The sequence below is a fragment of the Pelodiscus sinensis genome, chromosome 9 (genome assembly GCF_049634645.1).
Source record: "Pelodiscus sinensis isolate JC-2024 chromosome 9, ASM4963464v1, whole genome shotgun sequence".
NCBI lineage: Eukaryota > Metazoa > Chordata > Testudines > Trionychidae > Pelodiscus > Pelodiscus sinensis.
Window position 1 is genome coordinate 33,539,531 of NC_134719.1, and position 16,492 is coordinate 33,556,022.

General features: G+C 45.9%; 1 protein-coding gene across 11 annotated transcripts in view; it reads right to left on the minus strand.

The window, feature by feature from the left end:
- The window catches only part of HFM1 (helicase for meiosis 1), a 155,894-nt gene that overhangs the window by 21,064 nt on the left and 118,338 nt on the right, over positions 1–16,492 (minus strand). For all 11 annotated transcript variants that reach the window (XM_075936496.1, XM_075936499.1, XM_075936502.1 and 8 more), the window contains 3 exons: positions 16,230–16,315; positions 15,970–16,079; positions 1,426–1,668 (listed from right to left, as the gene is read on the minus strand). In XM_075936496.1, coding sequence (XP_075792611.1) covers positions 1,426–1,668; positions 15,970–16,079; positions 16,230–16,315 — 439 coding nt within the window. The remainder of the gene's footprint in view (positions 1–1,425; positions 1,669–15,969; positions 16,080–16,229; positions 16,316–16,492) is intronic.

Below are 16,492 nucleotides of genomic sequence, written 5' to 3' on the forward strand. Positions count from 1 at the left end.
AGGTTCTGACGAGGAGAATGCAGAACTCAGGGAAACTCCGTCTGCGACCCACAGCGGTTGAGAGGAACTGGAGGGGGCCGGATCGCACACAAGACAACATGTGCGAATGGTGCGAGACTGCACTGCATATGCATGATCCGGCCAACTTCGGCTACTCAAAATCTCCAGACTGCGTTGCCGGGACCCGACACCTACAGTGGAGCACCCACAGGGACCACTCAAAGAAAAAGAAAAAAAAATGTAAGTACCCCCCCCTTTTTTTAAAAAAAATTATAAGTACCTACAGTTTTCAGACATACAATTTTTTTTTTCTACCATTGCAACACATTTGTTTAAACAATTTAATTGTAGCCGGGCAGGTGATGAAATTTTTGGATGTAAAAAGTATAAAAAAGTGCTGTAAAACTTAAAACAAAAATTCAGTTTTCTCCAGATTTCAGTTGTGTAGACGTACTCCCCAGACTTCTCTCGAGTACCCCTAAAGGTACTTGTACCAATGGTTGACAAACACTGGTTCAGAGCACTGTTTCTCAACTTTTTTTTTATAAAGTACCCCTTTAAAAAAAATTATAAGTACCCCCAATGCACCCACCCCTTCCACAGAGCCAGGCATTCCCAGCTCCCCTGCTCCAACCTAATGCCCTTCCTCCTCTGGAACCTTCCCCACTCTAACCCAATGTCCCTCCCCCAGAGCCAGGCACCCCTAGTGCCCCCCTCTCCACCCTCCCCCTCCCACAGAGCCAGGCACTGGAGGTATGGGTAACCCTATCTTTAAAGTGGCTGCTTCTGCCACCTGGCCCTGGCTTGGAGGCTTGATTGCACACGGAGCACGTGGCCCGACAGCACCAGTGTAATGTAGAAAGCTGCTACCTTATAGGAATGTGCTACTGGTAGCATTTTCTTATTTGTATGATCATAAGGAAATGCTCCTATAGGAAACTGCTATCAGAAATAGCACAATCCTACAGGGAGCAGTTCCATACAGTACTACATTACACCGGTTCACCACTCGCCGTGACGCGTGGGGCTATGTGCTCTGCTCCCACCCCAGCGTGGTGGCCCCTTAGCATGGCGCCCGGGAACAACTGCTCCCCCCATTCCACCTTGCTATGCCTCTGCCTTCTCACTGGAAGCTGAACCCCAACTACCATTTGCAGAGGATGAGTTACTCTTCATGGGTCCATGCTTGCCGCCAGCCCCGGGTTTACCCTTGAAAGGGGCAATGGCCTCTGCTGGGCTGCTTCTTTCACCATCCTTTTGTGTACTGGCAGTGAAAATCTGACTGGGGCTGCCACAATGAGGACAGTGGGACAATGCCAGGAAAATGGACAAGTGTTAATTTGAAGATTATCTGATATTTGATTATCTCCATTTGATACAGACAGTGACAATTATAAATAATTAGTTACACCAAAATAATTTTACCTAAATCTTCTCTACTCTCCATACCAGTGAAAAAGCTGCTGGCATGTATTAATCTGTCATCATCAAAATCATTCCAAACTTCATCTCCCAATTCAAAGTTCACATTCAAAGACTCTGAAAACCAAGAGCTGCTTTTATCTGCATCAGTCAAATTATTCATTAAAGATTCTTTAAGATTTTTCTTTGACGTCATCATCTGATAGCTCTCCTTGCTTACAGTCACAGACTGTTTCCAAGTGAAATCTGTAACACAATTATAATAGGGGTGTAAACCACTGGATTGCATGCTTAAGACTTTTCAACGTAGAAAAAAAAAAGCACTGTATATTAGCTTTTTCTCAATATTATTTTAAGAAAAGTCTTTTTCATTCCAAAATCCAGGACACTTACAAAACACTATTTCAAGTAACCTCTGATTTTTTTTCCAGTGTGAGAATTATGGTCTGATGGAGTACAAGTTTAACATGGACGAGCTCAGTTCCTTTACTCCATTTCCTACCCCATTCGTTTGCTCTTCATTCACTTTATTTTGTCTTACTCAGTATAAATTCACTATTTAGTCCCTCGCCTATAAATTCAACCCATCAGGAACTAATCATAGCAGACTGACATATTTTAAACCATTTAAAAACCATTTAACTAAAATATGTTACTTAACATATTTTAAAAATATTTTTCCAGAGGCTAGGCAAGGATTTATTTGCCCACTCCCCATCCAGTCCACCTTTCCCACTTCAATCTCCCCACACACATCCACTTATTTCTCTTCATAACTCATAATCTCTTTTTCCAGCCCCTCTTCATTCTTTTTTTTCCTATCCATTCTTTCTCTCCTTCCCACATCCACTTCCAGACTTGGAAATCAAGACTTCTGAGATCACCTACAAAATATGAACTAAATGTAAAACAATGTAACATATCTGCTGAATTTGAAGGTAGCCTGAAATAGCTCTGTAAAAACTATTATCTGTCAATTCATCTTAGTGGAGTGTTTGCTCAGACGTCCCGATGATGACAATTTTTTCAAACTTAACAATGTTACTATTTTGCCATTGATCATTTGAACCGAAACATCAACAAATATACCCATCCATAGTTGTTGAATAGAGTGGCAAATTGAGTGCTGTATGGAATGAAATTGCTGTTAAGGATTGATGTGAGAAGAAAAAACGGTTACTTACTTTTGTAACTGTTCTTCAAGATGTGTTGCTCATGTCCATTCCACAAAGGTGTGTGCACGCTGCGTGCACGTATCATCAGAAGTATTTCCCTTACAGTACCCGTTGGGCCAACAAGGAAGCCCCCGGGAGTAGTGCCGCTATATCAGCTAATATATACCCCTGCTGGCCCTCCACCAGCCTCGATACCAGACTATTCCAAAGAAGGGGAAGTGAGTGGGATTTGGAATGGACATGAGCAACATATCTCGAAGAACAACAATTACAACAGTGCACTGGCACTGGCAACACAACAAGCAACATTGCCGGCACCGAAGGCAGCCTCGGTGCAAACATGCAGTGCACATCCTTCAAAGGAGCTGGCATCACTCCATTCAGCCCCACAAGCGTCGCCGGAGCAACAGACAACCGCGGGGGCGGCTGTGGCACCAGAGGGAACTCTTCCAGCACCAGCACCTTCAACTGAATGGAGGACAGCTCTACTAAGGGTCATGTCCTCCCTAGCATGATGAGCCAGAGCATAACAGTTAGCAAAGGTTTGAATTGAAGGCTATGTGGCAGCCCTATAGATGTCCAAGATAGGCATATGGGCCACAAACACAGTGGAGAAGGCCTGTGCCCTACTGGAGTGAGCTGTGAGAGGAGGGGCTGGTAATCCAGACAGACTATAGCACTCCTTGATGCTGGGGGTTATCCATGAAGAGATTCTCTGAGTAGAGACTTGAGCCTTTCCACTATTGCCACAGAAAAATGAGGGAATTTACAAAAGGGCTTTGTTCTGTCTAAATAAAAAGCCAATGCTCTCCTAACATCTATAGTGTGTAAAGCCTGTTCTTTGCCAGAGGTGTGGGGCTTGGGATAAAAAAACTGGAGAAAAATGTCCTGGGAGACATGAAACTGAGACACCACCTTTGACAGGAAGGCAGGATGGGGGTGTAGCTTAATCTTATCCTTGAAAAAGACTGTATAAGGGGTGTCAGAGGTAAGGGCCTTTAGGTCTGACACCTGCCTTGCTGACATGATGGCTTCAAGAAACGACACCTTCCAGGAGAGGTGCAGTATTTAACAGGTAGCTGAAGGTTCAAAGGGGGGAGGGTCCCATAAGCCTGGTCAGGACCTAGTTGAGGTCCCACTGAGGGACAGGTTGGCCGATATGCGGGTAGAGCCTGTCCAGTCCCTTCAGAAACTGATGGATCATGTGATGCGCAAAAAGCATTGTGCTGCAGAAGCCCATGTGGAAGATGGAAATAGCCACCAAGTGAACCCTGATCAATGAAGAGGACAGTCCCTGAGCTTGAGGAGATAGTCCAGAACCAGTGGGACCTGGGTGTCCATAGGAGAAATCCCCTTCTGAGCAACCCAGATAGCAAAATGCTTCCATTTAGCCAAATAGGTAGCTCTAGTGGAAGGTTTCCTATTCCCCAGCAGTACATCCTGCACCCATTCTGAGCACAGTAGCTCCGCCGCTGTCAGCCATGGAGCTTCCAGGCCATTAGGTGTACAGTCCCTGCAGGTACAGATGGCGAAGCCTGCATTATGAGGTCTGGACACAGGGGAAGGGAAATCAGTCTCTCAAAAGAGCGGCTCAGCAGAGTCATGAACCAATGCTGCATGGGCCAGGTTGGTGCAATGAGAATGAGGGAGGACCCTAGTTCCCTCCCTCTGAGAAGCACCTTGTGCTCAAGCGGGAACAGGGGAAATGAACAGAGCAGGCCCTTGGGCCAGGAGGTGGTGAGGGCATCTACTAAGGCCCAGACCCATGAGGGAACAGAACCTGGGGCACTTCCTGTTCTGATGAGTCACAAACAGGTACAAGAGGGGAAACCCCCACTTCTAGAAGACCTGGAGGGCCACATCCCCCTTAAGGGACCACTTGTGTCTGGCAAAGGACCTGCTCAGATGGTTCGCCAGAGTATTCTGAATCCCAGAGAAGTAGGGAACTATCGGGTGAATATCCTCCCTGATACACAGCTCCCAGAGATGGAGGGCTTCCTGACACAGAGGAGGGGACCGTGCCTCACAGTATCTGTTTATATAGGACACTGCTGATGTATTGTCAGACAGGATGAGAATCATCCTGCCCAAGTCAGGGAAGGAAGGCCTGCACATGAGGCAGACCACCCGCAGTTCTCTGACATTTATATGCAAAGAGAGTTCCTTCTGTATCCACATACCTTGCATCTGTATATCACCAAAATGGGCCTCCCATCTGGTGTCGGAGACGTCTGTCTCCTGCCGCAGGGTCAGGAAGGGCCTGGAGAATGGAACTCCGGAAGGCAGCTATCAGCCCCAGGAGGCACATGCATTTCCTGGCTGTGGTCATAGGAAATGCCTACTTGGCTATCACACCTTCCTTGATAACCAGAAAGCGGGACCTGGGAAGGGAGGCCATGGCTGATGTGAAGTCCTGGTGAGCTCCCACAAGCTCTATGACCTGGGTCAGAAGCAGGGTAGACTTGGCCACAGGGAGGAGGCCCAGGTCCACAAAAAGGGCCAGAATCATGGCAATGTTGGTCTGAGGATGGGCCCTGCACCAGCCAGTCATCCAGGTATGGAAACACTCATACCCCGCATTTCCACATGGCAACTACGGCCATACACTTCGTGAAGACCTGAGGAGTCACACAGAGGCCAAAAGGAAGGGCCATAAACTGGAAGTAGTCCTGTCCTATAGTGAAATGCAGGAACCTCCTGTGGTGAGCGGCAATGGAAAAACGAAAATAAGTGTCCTTTAAATGGAGGGCAGTGTACCAGTTTCTGAGACTGAGGGAGGGAATGATCAATGCCAGTGTTACCATCTTGAATTTGGGCTTGGTGATGAAGGTGTTCAGGTCTCTGAGGTCGAGGATGGGTTGGAACCCCCACCTTCACCTTTGGGACCAGGAAATACAGGGAGTAGAAACCCCTGCCCATAAACTCTGAGGGACCACCTTGGCCACACCGGGCTTAGAAGTTGTTGCACCACCTCCTATAGGAGATGCTCATCTGGGGGGTCCCTGAAGAGGGCCAGGGAAGTGTGGGGGTGAGCAAGAGGAAAGAAATAGCATAGCCCCTCCCTACTGTCCCACCAGTCTGAGGTGATGGAAGCCCATGTGTAGTAGAAAAGGAACAGGTGGTCCAGGAATGGGAGTGGCAAAACTGGTAATCTGTCCCCAGGCGCATCCTCAAAAGCCTTGACAAGGGCCCTGGGTTTTGTTGACCTTGGTCGGACGAGGGGCAGGAGTGGCATCTGTTGTTCCTGCCATTCCTGCTCCTGCACCAACAGAATTCCGGGTGTGTGCCTAGCAGGGAAGGCCAGGGGGCATTTCTGCCAGAAAGGAATCGCTACTGGAGGGCAAAGGTATAGATTCCCAGGGATTTAAGAGTGGCCTGTGTGTCCTTCAGACCATGCAGACGAGGGCCATGAGACTCTCCTTAGGGTGCATTATCGGCATGTGTTTCTTCTGTGGCACCAGGGATTGAGAGCAGTGCTTCCACAGGGTCTAAGGTTAGTGCTGGATGGAGAGCGGCCTACATAAGCAGGATTTTAAGGCGAGACTCACGCTCCCACTTGGTTCGTGGCTTGAATTCTCTGCAAATCTTGCAGAACTCTGAAAGATGGGACTCCTCAAGGCACTTTAGGCAGGCTTCATGGGGATCCTCACAGGGCATTGGCTTTGAGAACCTGATGCAGGGCTTGAAGTCTTGGTGCCTGGGCATGCCCCACCGCATGCACCGGGGGCACAAAGTGAATCCCCATGCCAGAACAAACTACTTAACACTAAGAACTATTTACAGAAGACAATGAATGATTAACAGCAACTCTAAACTAAACTAAGACAACAACTAGGTGAGAACTGCTAAGGAACACTTGCAGAGCAAGAGCAGAGCACGTTCCAATGACTGTCAGGGCAGTAAGGAACGAAGGGGATGAAGTGCCAGCAGGGGTATATATTAGCTGATATAGCAGCACCACTCCAGGAGAGTCCCCTACTGGCCCAAAAGGTACTGCTAAGGGAAAAACTTCCAACAACACATGCACACCTATATGGAATGGACATGAGCAATTACTCGAAGAAGAATGATAAATTCACATTTAAAGCCACCTTCTTCTGTCCAAAATAATGGGAAGGGAAAGAAGAGATGTACCATCTTTCCTAGTGCCAAAAACTCTCACGTGGTTACCGTGAGCCCAAGTCATCTCCCTCAGCTTCTCGGGTGTCAAGATCCCAGATCCCCCACCAAGCTGTTAATATGTTCAACTTTTTTCAGACAGGTTCTATGATTTTCAATACATTTTCTGCAGCAGAATGAAAACTGAAAATTGGACAAACTATAATAAACTAAGTTTAATATCCAATATAGATAACAAAGAACACTATATTGGTTGTATTATTTTAATATCTAATTTATTAAATACTATTTTAATTTACTAAATAAAATTATTAATAAGACATGAACCTGTCATAGGTTTTTCAGTCTGCCATATCAGGGTACTGAAGAAACCTAGGAGTTTTGCTGCAGAATTTAAGGTTTAGATGTTGCAGAATACATGGAGTGTTCATAAAGTGTTTAGAACTAGGGCTCCCTTCCTATATATCTCAGGATGTCTAGGACCAAAGTCAGTACTATTTGGACCTTAGCAGATTAATGTGCAAATATGAACATTCAAAGTAGCAATGGATAGGGATATGAAGGCAAAATCTGGGGCTTTTTGTATGTTTTCTAGTATTTTAGTTTTAGATGTAATTAATTATCATGTTCCAAACATCTTCAATTTCAAAAATATTTCATTACAGAATATGTCACTTACATGTGAAATTGGACAACATGTAAAATATCACTAACAATGAAATATATTACAGGTACCAGAGGCCTAATTATCATTAGCAATTGCAGAGACCGTTATATCAAGAGAGACTGTGAATTCCAATTGCCAAGACAGCTGCACTAACATATTTTTTGAGAGTACCATGCAGGGTGGAATGGTTTTCATTTTCTTTTGCTGCTTGACTAAAAAAAAAAAAATGAGCATGAGCAGATATGGAGGCAGTACACTTCTGGAGAGACAAATTTATATTAGCAGTATTTTCTACTTATTTTGCCAACTGTACACTGTAAATTGGTGTGTGCTGGAAATGGAAAGCACTTTGGCTATTTTCATTAACATACACTGAATGTTATTTGGTAGGATTGGAACCTTCATCAACAGTGAGGGGAAGTAGTACTAAAGTGTCATCGATTACTGAGATACACTCACATTTATGGATAAACTAGAACCTTGCAAGGTATTAAAATAAAACTTCAGTTTTTCATGCAGATAGTGAGAGAGATTTTACTAAACATTAATTTAGCTGTTTAAAAGCGTTAGCCACCAAACAATACAAACCATAAATTCTCACTTTTCACTCAGATGCACGACTGATGATGAGGGGAAAGTTCTGCTTTAAGCACAAGAGTATAAACCACATGAGATATTACTTGGTATCAGTAGGAATAAGCACAGTCATAAACATTATCTGCAGTAAGAAGTATTTACAGAATTGGGCCATAAGGTATTAGAACTAATCACTATAGTTTTCCCTTAAGGGACATTTATTGCCTGAGATCTGCACTTACAACTTTTATTGATTTCAGATGGAAAGCCAATGTCAAAGCAAGTTCGTTCCCTTGATAGAGCATATTGTATTGCCCTACATATGCAGTTCCCTGCAGTACTATGTTGGTTGCTGTAGTGATTTCAACAGGTTTAATTTTGCAAGAAAGAAGAGTTACTCACCTTGTGCAGTAACGATGGTTCTTCGAAGTGTGTCCCCCCATGGGTGCTCCACTGTGGGTGTCGGGCCCGTCCCAGCGCCGCAGTTCGGAGATGTTCCAGCTGTTGTTCGCTGGACTGCGCACACGTGATGGCCATCTTGAGGCTTTCGCACAGTTTCTGCTCATGTGGTCCGGCTCCGCCAATTCCTCCCAACTGTCGAGGTCTGCAAGATATAAGCAAGAGACTCCGAAGAGGGGAGGAAGGTGGGTCGTGGAGCACCCACGGGGACACACATCTCGAAGAACCATCATTACTGCACAAGGTGAGTAACTTCTTCTTCTTCTGGTAGCGTCCCCACAGGTGCTCCACTGTGAGTGACTCCACAGCAATAGCCGACACAAGGAGGAAGGTTGGAGTCAGTGTGGTGCCACCGAGGAAAGGACGGCATTGGCTACTGCTGTGTCAGAGATGATGATTCTGGAAAGAGCAAACGTAAGTTCGGAGGACCAAGTTGCCGCCTGGCAAATGTCCTTCATCAGAACTCCTTTAAGGAAAGCTGTTGATGATGCTTCAGCCCTGGTGGAATGGGCTCTGACCCTATGGGGCAGGGCGATCTTTCTCATTTGGTAGCATTCGGTGATGCATGAGACGATTAGCTTAGATAGTTGCTGAGATGACAACGGGTGACCTTTGGTGCAGGCGTCCAGAGAGATGAACAGATGATCTGTTTTCCGTATTCTTCATGTCCTTTCAATATAAAAAGCCAGTGCTCTATGAACGTCGAGGGAATGGAGAACAGCATGGCGAGAAGAAGCGTGCGGTCTTGGATAGAAAACGGGTAGAACGATAGGTTCATTTATATGGAAACTGGAATTGACTTTGGATGGTTGAGGTCAAAGGATGACTGCCCGTGGTATAAAGACTGTATAAGGAGATGATGCCGACAAGGCTGTGAGTTCCCTACCCTGCTCACAGATGTGATTACCAGCAGGAACACAACCTTCATGGTAAAAAAGTTAGTCAGATGTGGACAACGGTTCGAAGGGTGGCCGCATGAGTGTGTCTAGAACCAATTCGAGGTTCCAAGGATCTGGAGGTTGTTTGTGGTCAGAGAACAGGTTAACTATGCCTTTGAGGAATCTTTTTGTCAGTGGATATGAGAAAATTGTGTATCCCTCAACCGTTTGTCTAGTGGCTGAAATGGCCGCTAAATGGACCTTCAGCGATGGTAGGGAAAGCGCACTGTGTTTGAGGTGCAAAGCATACTCTAGAATGGAATATAGAGGTATAGTATGAGGGTCCATATCCTTGTGTGCACACCACTCTGTAAACCATTTCCTTTTATGCCGGTAAGTATTTTGGGTCGAAGTTTTCCTGCTATGCTCATAATATTTCTTATTGTTAGGTGCCAGAAACCAAGAGGATAGGACAAGGTGATCCATTTGTGAATGAAGTAGTTTACCCTGGCCTTGTGTGAGAAGATCGGGTCGACTGGGAAGGCGATATGGAGGATGAAACGAAATATGGAGAAGGTAAGAGAACTGCGTCTGGCACGGCCAATATGGTACCACCAGAATTAGTGTTGATCCGTCTATTAGTGCTTTCTCTAGGACCCTATGTATTAGGGGAATTGTTGGGAACGCATATAGCAGCTGTCGGCTCCAGTTGAGGAGGAATGCATGGCCCCTCGATGCTTGACTTCTTCCCTCTCTGGAACAGTAGTGGTTGCACTTTGTGTTGTACTGTGTTGCTGAGAGGTCTACAGTTGGGTGACACCAACATTGAAATATGTCATGCACAACCTCGGGGTGTAGTTCCCATTCATGCTGCTCTGCAAAATGTTAGCTGAGTGTGTCTGCCGTGGTGTTGACGTCTCCTGGGAGGTATGCTGCAGTAATTGAGATGTTGTGTCAAATACACCAATTCCAAAGTGTATAGCCTCTCTGCAAAGGGTACAGGAGTGAGCTCCTCCTTGTTTGTTTATGTAATAGACTGTTGTCATATTATCTGTAAGAACTTGAACTCTCTGGCCTTGTAACCATGGGAGAAAGTGGTTGCAAGCATTGTATACCGTGCGCAACTCCAGAATATTTATATGGCAGAGTGCTTCCTGTGGCGACCAACGGCTTTGTTCTTGTTTGCCGTGCATGTGGGCTCCCCATCCAAGGAGGGAGACATCTGTAGTAACCTGGATGGTAGGCTGGGGTGTGTGGAATGGAACCCCCGCTAACATATTGTGGGGAATAGTCCACCATTTCAGGGATTGACTGATGACGTTTGGTACAGAAATCGCCCTGTGCACATCGCAGCTGCGAAGTGTGTATACAGTTGATATCTGCTGTTGCAGGCATCTAAAGTGTAAGCATGCATGCTCGACAACATAAGTAGTGTCTGCCATATGGCTCATCAGTTGTAGGCAAGTGAGGACCAAAACTGTGGGACTGGTAGTGAGGACATGCACAAGATCTTGGATTGTGCTGAGTCTGGTGTCGGGAAGGTAGGAACAAGCTGTCTCAGAATCAAGGCGAGCACCGATAAATTCTATAGTCCGTTGAGGGATGAGGGATGATTTCTGGATGTTGGTTATGAGGCCTAAGCTGTCAAAAAGGAGTCTTGTTGTGGAGACTGCGATGGGGGCATTGTCGAAGGATCGAGCTCTGAGGAGGAAGTCGTCGAGGTAAAGGAAAATTATGATTCCTAGGTGGCGGAGGAAGTCCGCCACCATGGCAAGTGTCTTGGAGAAGACACTTGATGCGGATGAAAGGCCGAACGGGAGAACGCCGGTATGATGGTGGTGAGAGTAACCATCTTGACCTGCTTCCTGCGCACGTATTGGTTGAGACCACAGAGGTCCAGTATAGGCCTCCAACCACTGGATTTTTTCTGTGTTAGAAAATAACGAGAGTAATACCCTCTTCCGTGGAATCACATAGGCACCTTCTCTATTATATATAGGCACCTCTTGTTTGAGGAGAAGTTCGTGAGATGGGTCCCTGAAAAGGGACGGGGAGGAGGGAGGGTTAGTAGGAGGACGGGATGTGAAAGGGATTACATAGCCCGTAGTGATAAGCTGCATGTCCGATATTATTGCAGCCCAGCAATGTTGAAAGGGTCGCAGGCGATGGTGAAAGAGAGTAGCATGAACGTTTGAAGCAGCAAGAATAGGAACGGTTTGCAAACCCTCTAGCAGCATGTCAAACCTGCTGTTTAGATTGTGGCTGAGTTATAGGTCTGGGAGCTTGTGGACGACGCCTTTGAGGATGTTGCTTAGGGCGTTGCTGCTCATACTGCCGTGGCTCTGCATAGGCAGGCGGTCTCTGATTCTGGTAGGGTGTATACTTTCTGCGGCGATATGGTGATACATGCCCAAGGTTCTCAAGGTGGTACGTGAGTCCTTGCCAGAATGGAGAAGTTGGTCTGTTTTCTCCGCAAACAAGCCTTGTGTGTCAAAAGGCAAGTCCTCAACCTTAGCTTGAAGTTCCCTGAGGACCGTCGCCATATGGAGCCACGAAGCCCTGCGCATAACGATGAAAGTCGCCATTGTTCTGGCTGCTGCGTCCTCAGTATCAAAAGCTATGATCAGTGCCGAGTGGGAGGCCGTGTAACCCTCCTGGATGATGGCCTTAAGTAGGTGGTGTTTTGTGTCTGGAAGGTGTTCCAATAGTTAAGCCAACTTCACATAATTATTGAAGTTGTGATTAGCCAGCAATGTGGAGTAGCTGGCCATTCGGAGGATAGAAGTGGCTGAAGAATAGACTTTCCGCCCGAGCAGGTCGAGGCATTTATTGTCTTTGTCCCCAGTCGTTGTCTTGTGCTGGGGGGGCTTTTGCGCATTGTTGCTCTGCGTCCATGACCAACGAGTTTGGTTGGGGATGAGTGAACAGATATTCCATCCTCGTGGCCGGGACGTAATATTTCTTGTCGGCCTTTTTATTTGTTGGTGGGGCTGTGGCCACCGTCTGCGTAGGCTACCTCGAATATAGCCTCGTCCAAAGGCAGTGCAACTTTGGAGGCATGGGAAGATGGGTGTAAATTATGCAGCAGATGGTGTTGCTTCTGTTGGACTTACATAAGTTTAACGTTCTGTGTGTCCGCTACCCGGCGAAAAAGGCCCTGGAACTCTTTGAGGTCATCAGAAGGTGAGGTGTGTCAGGTGAGGATGGCGTCATCCAGAGAAAAGGAGGCTACATCTGTTGGGGATTGTTGTGGTGCCTCCACTTCCAAGACATGTGGTGGTTAAGCGACAGGCTGTTGTGCAGGAGTTAGGTTGCCCGATGGAGTAAGCGGTCTAGCTTTTGCAGGAGTAGAGGATCTACTCCTGCCGTGAGTGAGCCGTGATGGAGCTGGTGATGGTGACAAACGGATCGACCGAGAATAACGGTGTCAGTGGTCGTGGTGTGAATGTCAGCGGTCATCATATCGAGGGTGGTATGAGCATGCATAGACATCCCTGTATCTGGAATCCCGAGAAAAGGACGGGGATCAAGGAACTGGCACATGAAATTGCAAGTCCATTAGCAAAAACTTTTAATGAATCTCTAAACTCAGGGGTTGTATCATTTGACTGGAGAATTGCTAATATAGTTCCTATTTTTAAAAAAGGGAAAAAAAGTGACCCGGGTAACTACAGGCCTGTTAGTTTGACATCTGTAGTATGCAAGGTCTTGGAAAAATTTTTGAAGGAGAAAGTAGTTAGGGACATTGAGGTTAATGGCAATTGGGACAATTTACAACATGGTTTTACAAAAGGTAGATCGTGCCAAACCAGCCTAATTTCATTCTTTGAGAAAGTAACAGATTTTTTTAGATAAAGGAAATGCAGTGGATCTAATCTCGATTTTAGTAAGGCATTTGATACAGTACCACATGGGGAATTATTGGTTAAATTGGAAAAGATGGGGATCAATATGAAAATTGAGAGGTGGATAAGGAACTGGTTAAAGGGGAGACTACAGCGAGTCATACTGAAAGGTGACCTGTCAGGTTGGAGAGAGATTACTAGCGGAGTTCTTCAGGGATCTGTTCTGAGACCATTGTTATTTAATATTTTTATTATTGACCTCAGCACTAAAAGTGGGAGTGTGCTAATAAAGTTTGCGGATGACACAAAGTTGGGAGGTATTGCCAATTCAGAAAAGGATCGGGATATCATACAGGAAGATCTGGATGATCTTGTAAATTGGAGTACTAGTAAAAGGATGAAATTTAATAGTGAGAAGTGTAAGGTTATGCATTTAGGGATTAATAACAAGAATTTTAGTTATAAGCTGGGGACACATCAGTTGGAAGTAACGGAAGAGGAGAAGAACCTTGGAGTCCTGGTTGATCACAGGATGACTATGAGCCGCCAATGTGATATGGCCGTGAAAAAGCTAATACGGTTTTGGGATGTATTAGGCGAGGTATTTACAGTAGACATAAGGAGGTGTTAGTGCTGTTATAAAGGCATTGGTAAGACCTCATTTGGAATACTGTGTGCTGTTCTGGTCTCCCATGTTTAAGAAGGATGAATTCAAACTGGAACAGGTACAAAGAAGGGCCACTAGGATGATTCGAGGAATGGAAAACCTGCCTTATGAAAGGAGACTCAAGGTACTTGGCTTGTTTACCATAACCAAAAGAAAGCTATGGGGAGATATGATTGCTCTCTTTAAATATATTAGAGGGATAAATGCCAGGCAGGGAGAGGAATTATTTAAGCTCAATACCAATGTGGACACAAAACAAATGGATATAAGCTGGCTATTAGGAAGTTTAGACTTGAAATTAGGCGAAGGTTTCTAACCATCAGAGGAGTGAAGTTCTGGAACAGCCTTCCAAGGGAAGTAATGGGGGCAAAAGACCTATCTGGCTTCAAGATTAAGCTAGATGGGTTTATGAAGGGGATGGTTTGATGAGATAACATGATCTTGGCAATTAATTGACCTTTCACTATCAGTGGTAAATAGGCCAATGGTGGGAAGATAGGAGTTACTATAGAGAACTTTTTTCTGGGTGTCTGGTTGGTGAGTCTTGCCCACATGCTCAGAGTTCAGCTGATTGCCATATTTGGGGTCGGGAGGGAATTTTCTTCCAGGGCAGACGGCCTCGAGGTTTTTCGCCTTCCTCTGTAGCATGGGGCATGGATCACTTGCAGGAGGATTCTCTGCATCTTGGGGTCTTTAAACCAGCATTTGAGGACTTCAATATATGAGATATAGATGAGTAGTGGGTGGGTGAGAGTCTGTGGCCTGCATTGGGCAGGGGGTCAGACTAGATGATCATAATGGTCCCTTCTGACCTTAAAGTCTATGAGTCCTAGACCTGCAATAAGAGTAGCAGGGGGATGGTGATCGGTAGTGCTTGTGATGATATCTAGGTGAGGGGGAGACACAGTGTCTCGATCGACGATAATGTCGAGATGGAGACGGCGGTTCTGGGGAAAAGGTCCTGGACTTAGTGGTCGTGGCCCGCTCATAGAGGAGGGAGAAGCCTGTAGCAGAGGTGTTGCGGGAGATGCACTTGGAGTAGAGATCCTCCGCGAATATGACGAGGTTGGCGAGTGCCTCAGTGGTGCCGGGGATCCTGGTGCCGCGTGTGGAAGATGTGGTTGTGTCATTTGTGCTGATACAGATGCACTGTCTGACAGTGAGGTCGGTGCATGGGTAGATCTCTAGTGCCACGCCGAGGATTCCTCCGGTGCTGGCATTGGTGCTGAGCTAGGCACCATGCGCACTGCTGAGGTCAGTGCCCTTGGAAGGACTGGTGCTGGAGGTGCTGAGGTTGGCAGAGGCAGCTTCAGTGCCGGGTCAGCTTAGGTGCCGAGGGCAGCTTCGGTCCCGAGGTCAACTTCGGCACCCCATGCACCATTGAGTTCAGTGCCGATATGCTTCACACCGGCTTGTCTCTTGCAGCTTTCAAGCTGCCGCTTTATGAGACGCGCCCGGATTGTCCCGTGGGCTCGCTCGCATAGATGGAAGTGAGCGCGACGGGGAGCGACTCCTTTGAGAGGTAGTCACAATGGGAGAAGATGGAGGCGATGTAGCTGGCTGTTCTTCAGTTTGTGGCCAGAGCACCTTATCAAATAGAAGCATTATGAGGTGCATTTCGCGGTCGTGCCGCACTCTTGCTGTCAGCCTTGAACAGTGCTGACATTTCTGGGGAATATGGGCCTCCCCAAGGCACTTAATGCAAAAGGAGTGCCCGTCTGACGTGGGCATAGAGTCCCGACATGTCAGACACTTCTTGAAGCCCGGTGAACTGGGCATAGTTGGAGACGAAAATAACGTTAAAGGGTTTTTTTTAAATTAACAGTTACAACAACTAATTAACTAAGAACTAACTAACTATATACAACTGTCCTCTCTCTGAATCCTGACAGGATGGTCACGAGAGGGAGCTAGAACTCTGTCTGCACCCGAAGACGGTCAGAAGGAACTGGCGGAGCTGGACTGCGCGAGCAGAAACAGTGCGAAAAGTTGCAAGATGGCCGCTGCGCATGCGCAGTCCGGCGAACAACAGCTGAAACATCTCCAAACTGTGGCGACGGGACAGGCCCGACACCCACAGGGACACTACCTGAAGAAGAACATTTAATTCAAAACAATGAAAACAGTCATAGAAAAATCTCATATATTAGTAATAACTTACTATTCTTTTCATAACTCTCTGATTGCAGTTGGCTTGGAGGTCTACCAAGGATATTAACATTATTCCAATGTTCCAATGAATTTGAGTCAGAGGACTGTGCATAGTTAGACCTTCATACAAATCAGTAAAACAGGGTATCAATAAAGTTGCAAATTAAATATAATGTGATTCATAAAACAATCTTCAATGCTTATACTAATGAGAGAATTTAATCTGAGCAGGTTATAAATTCTATTATACTTATACCAATAGTATAGTACCTCGGCAATGTTGGCAGCAAAGATTTGGGTGTAAAAACAAATTGTTTCAGATCCACATTTTGACTTTTATTTAACTGCATCTGCATCTAAAAAAGATCATTACAGATTTTAGTTTATTTTAATAGTTTGGATCATACCACTTGCACTTTGTGAGGAATAAGGAAACCACTGAAGGAATAAAGTTATTATAGTATTTTATAGCATTAAAACATGACATTACTCAATTTAGCCAGTAAGAGCTTGGAATAATGCACATTTCTCAG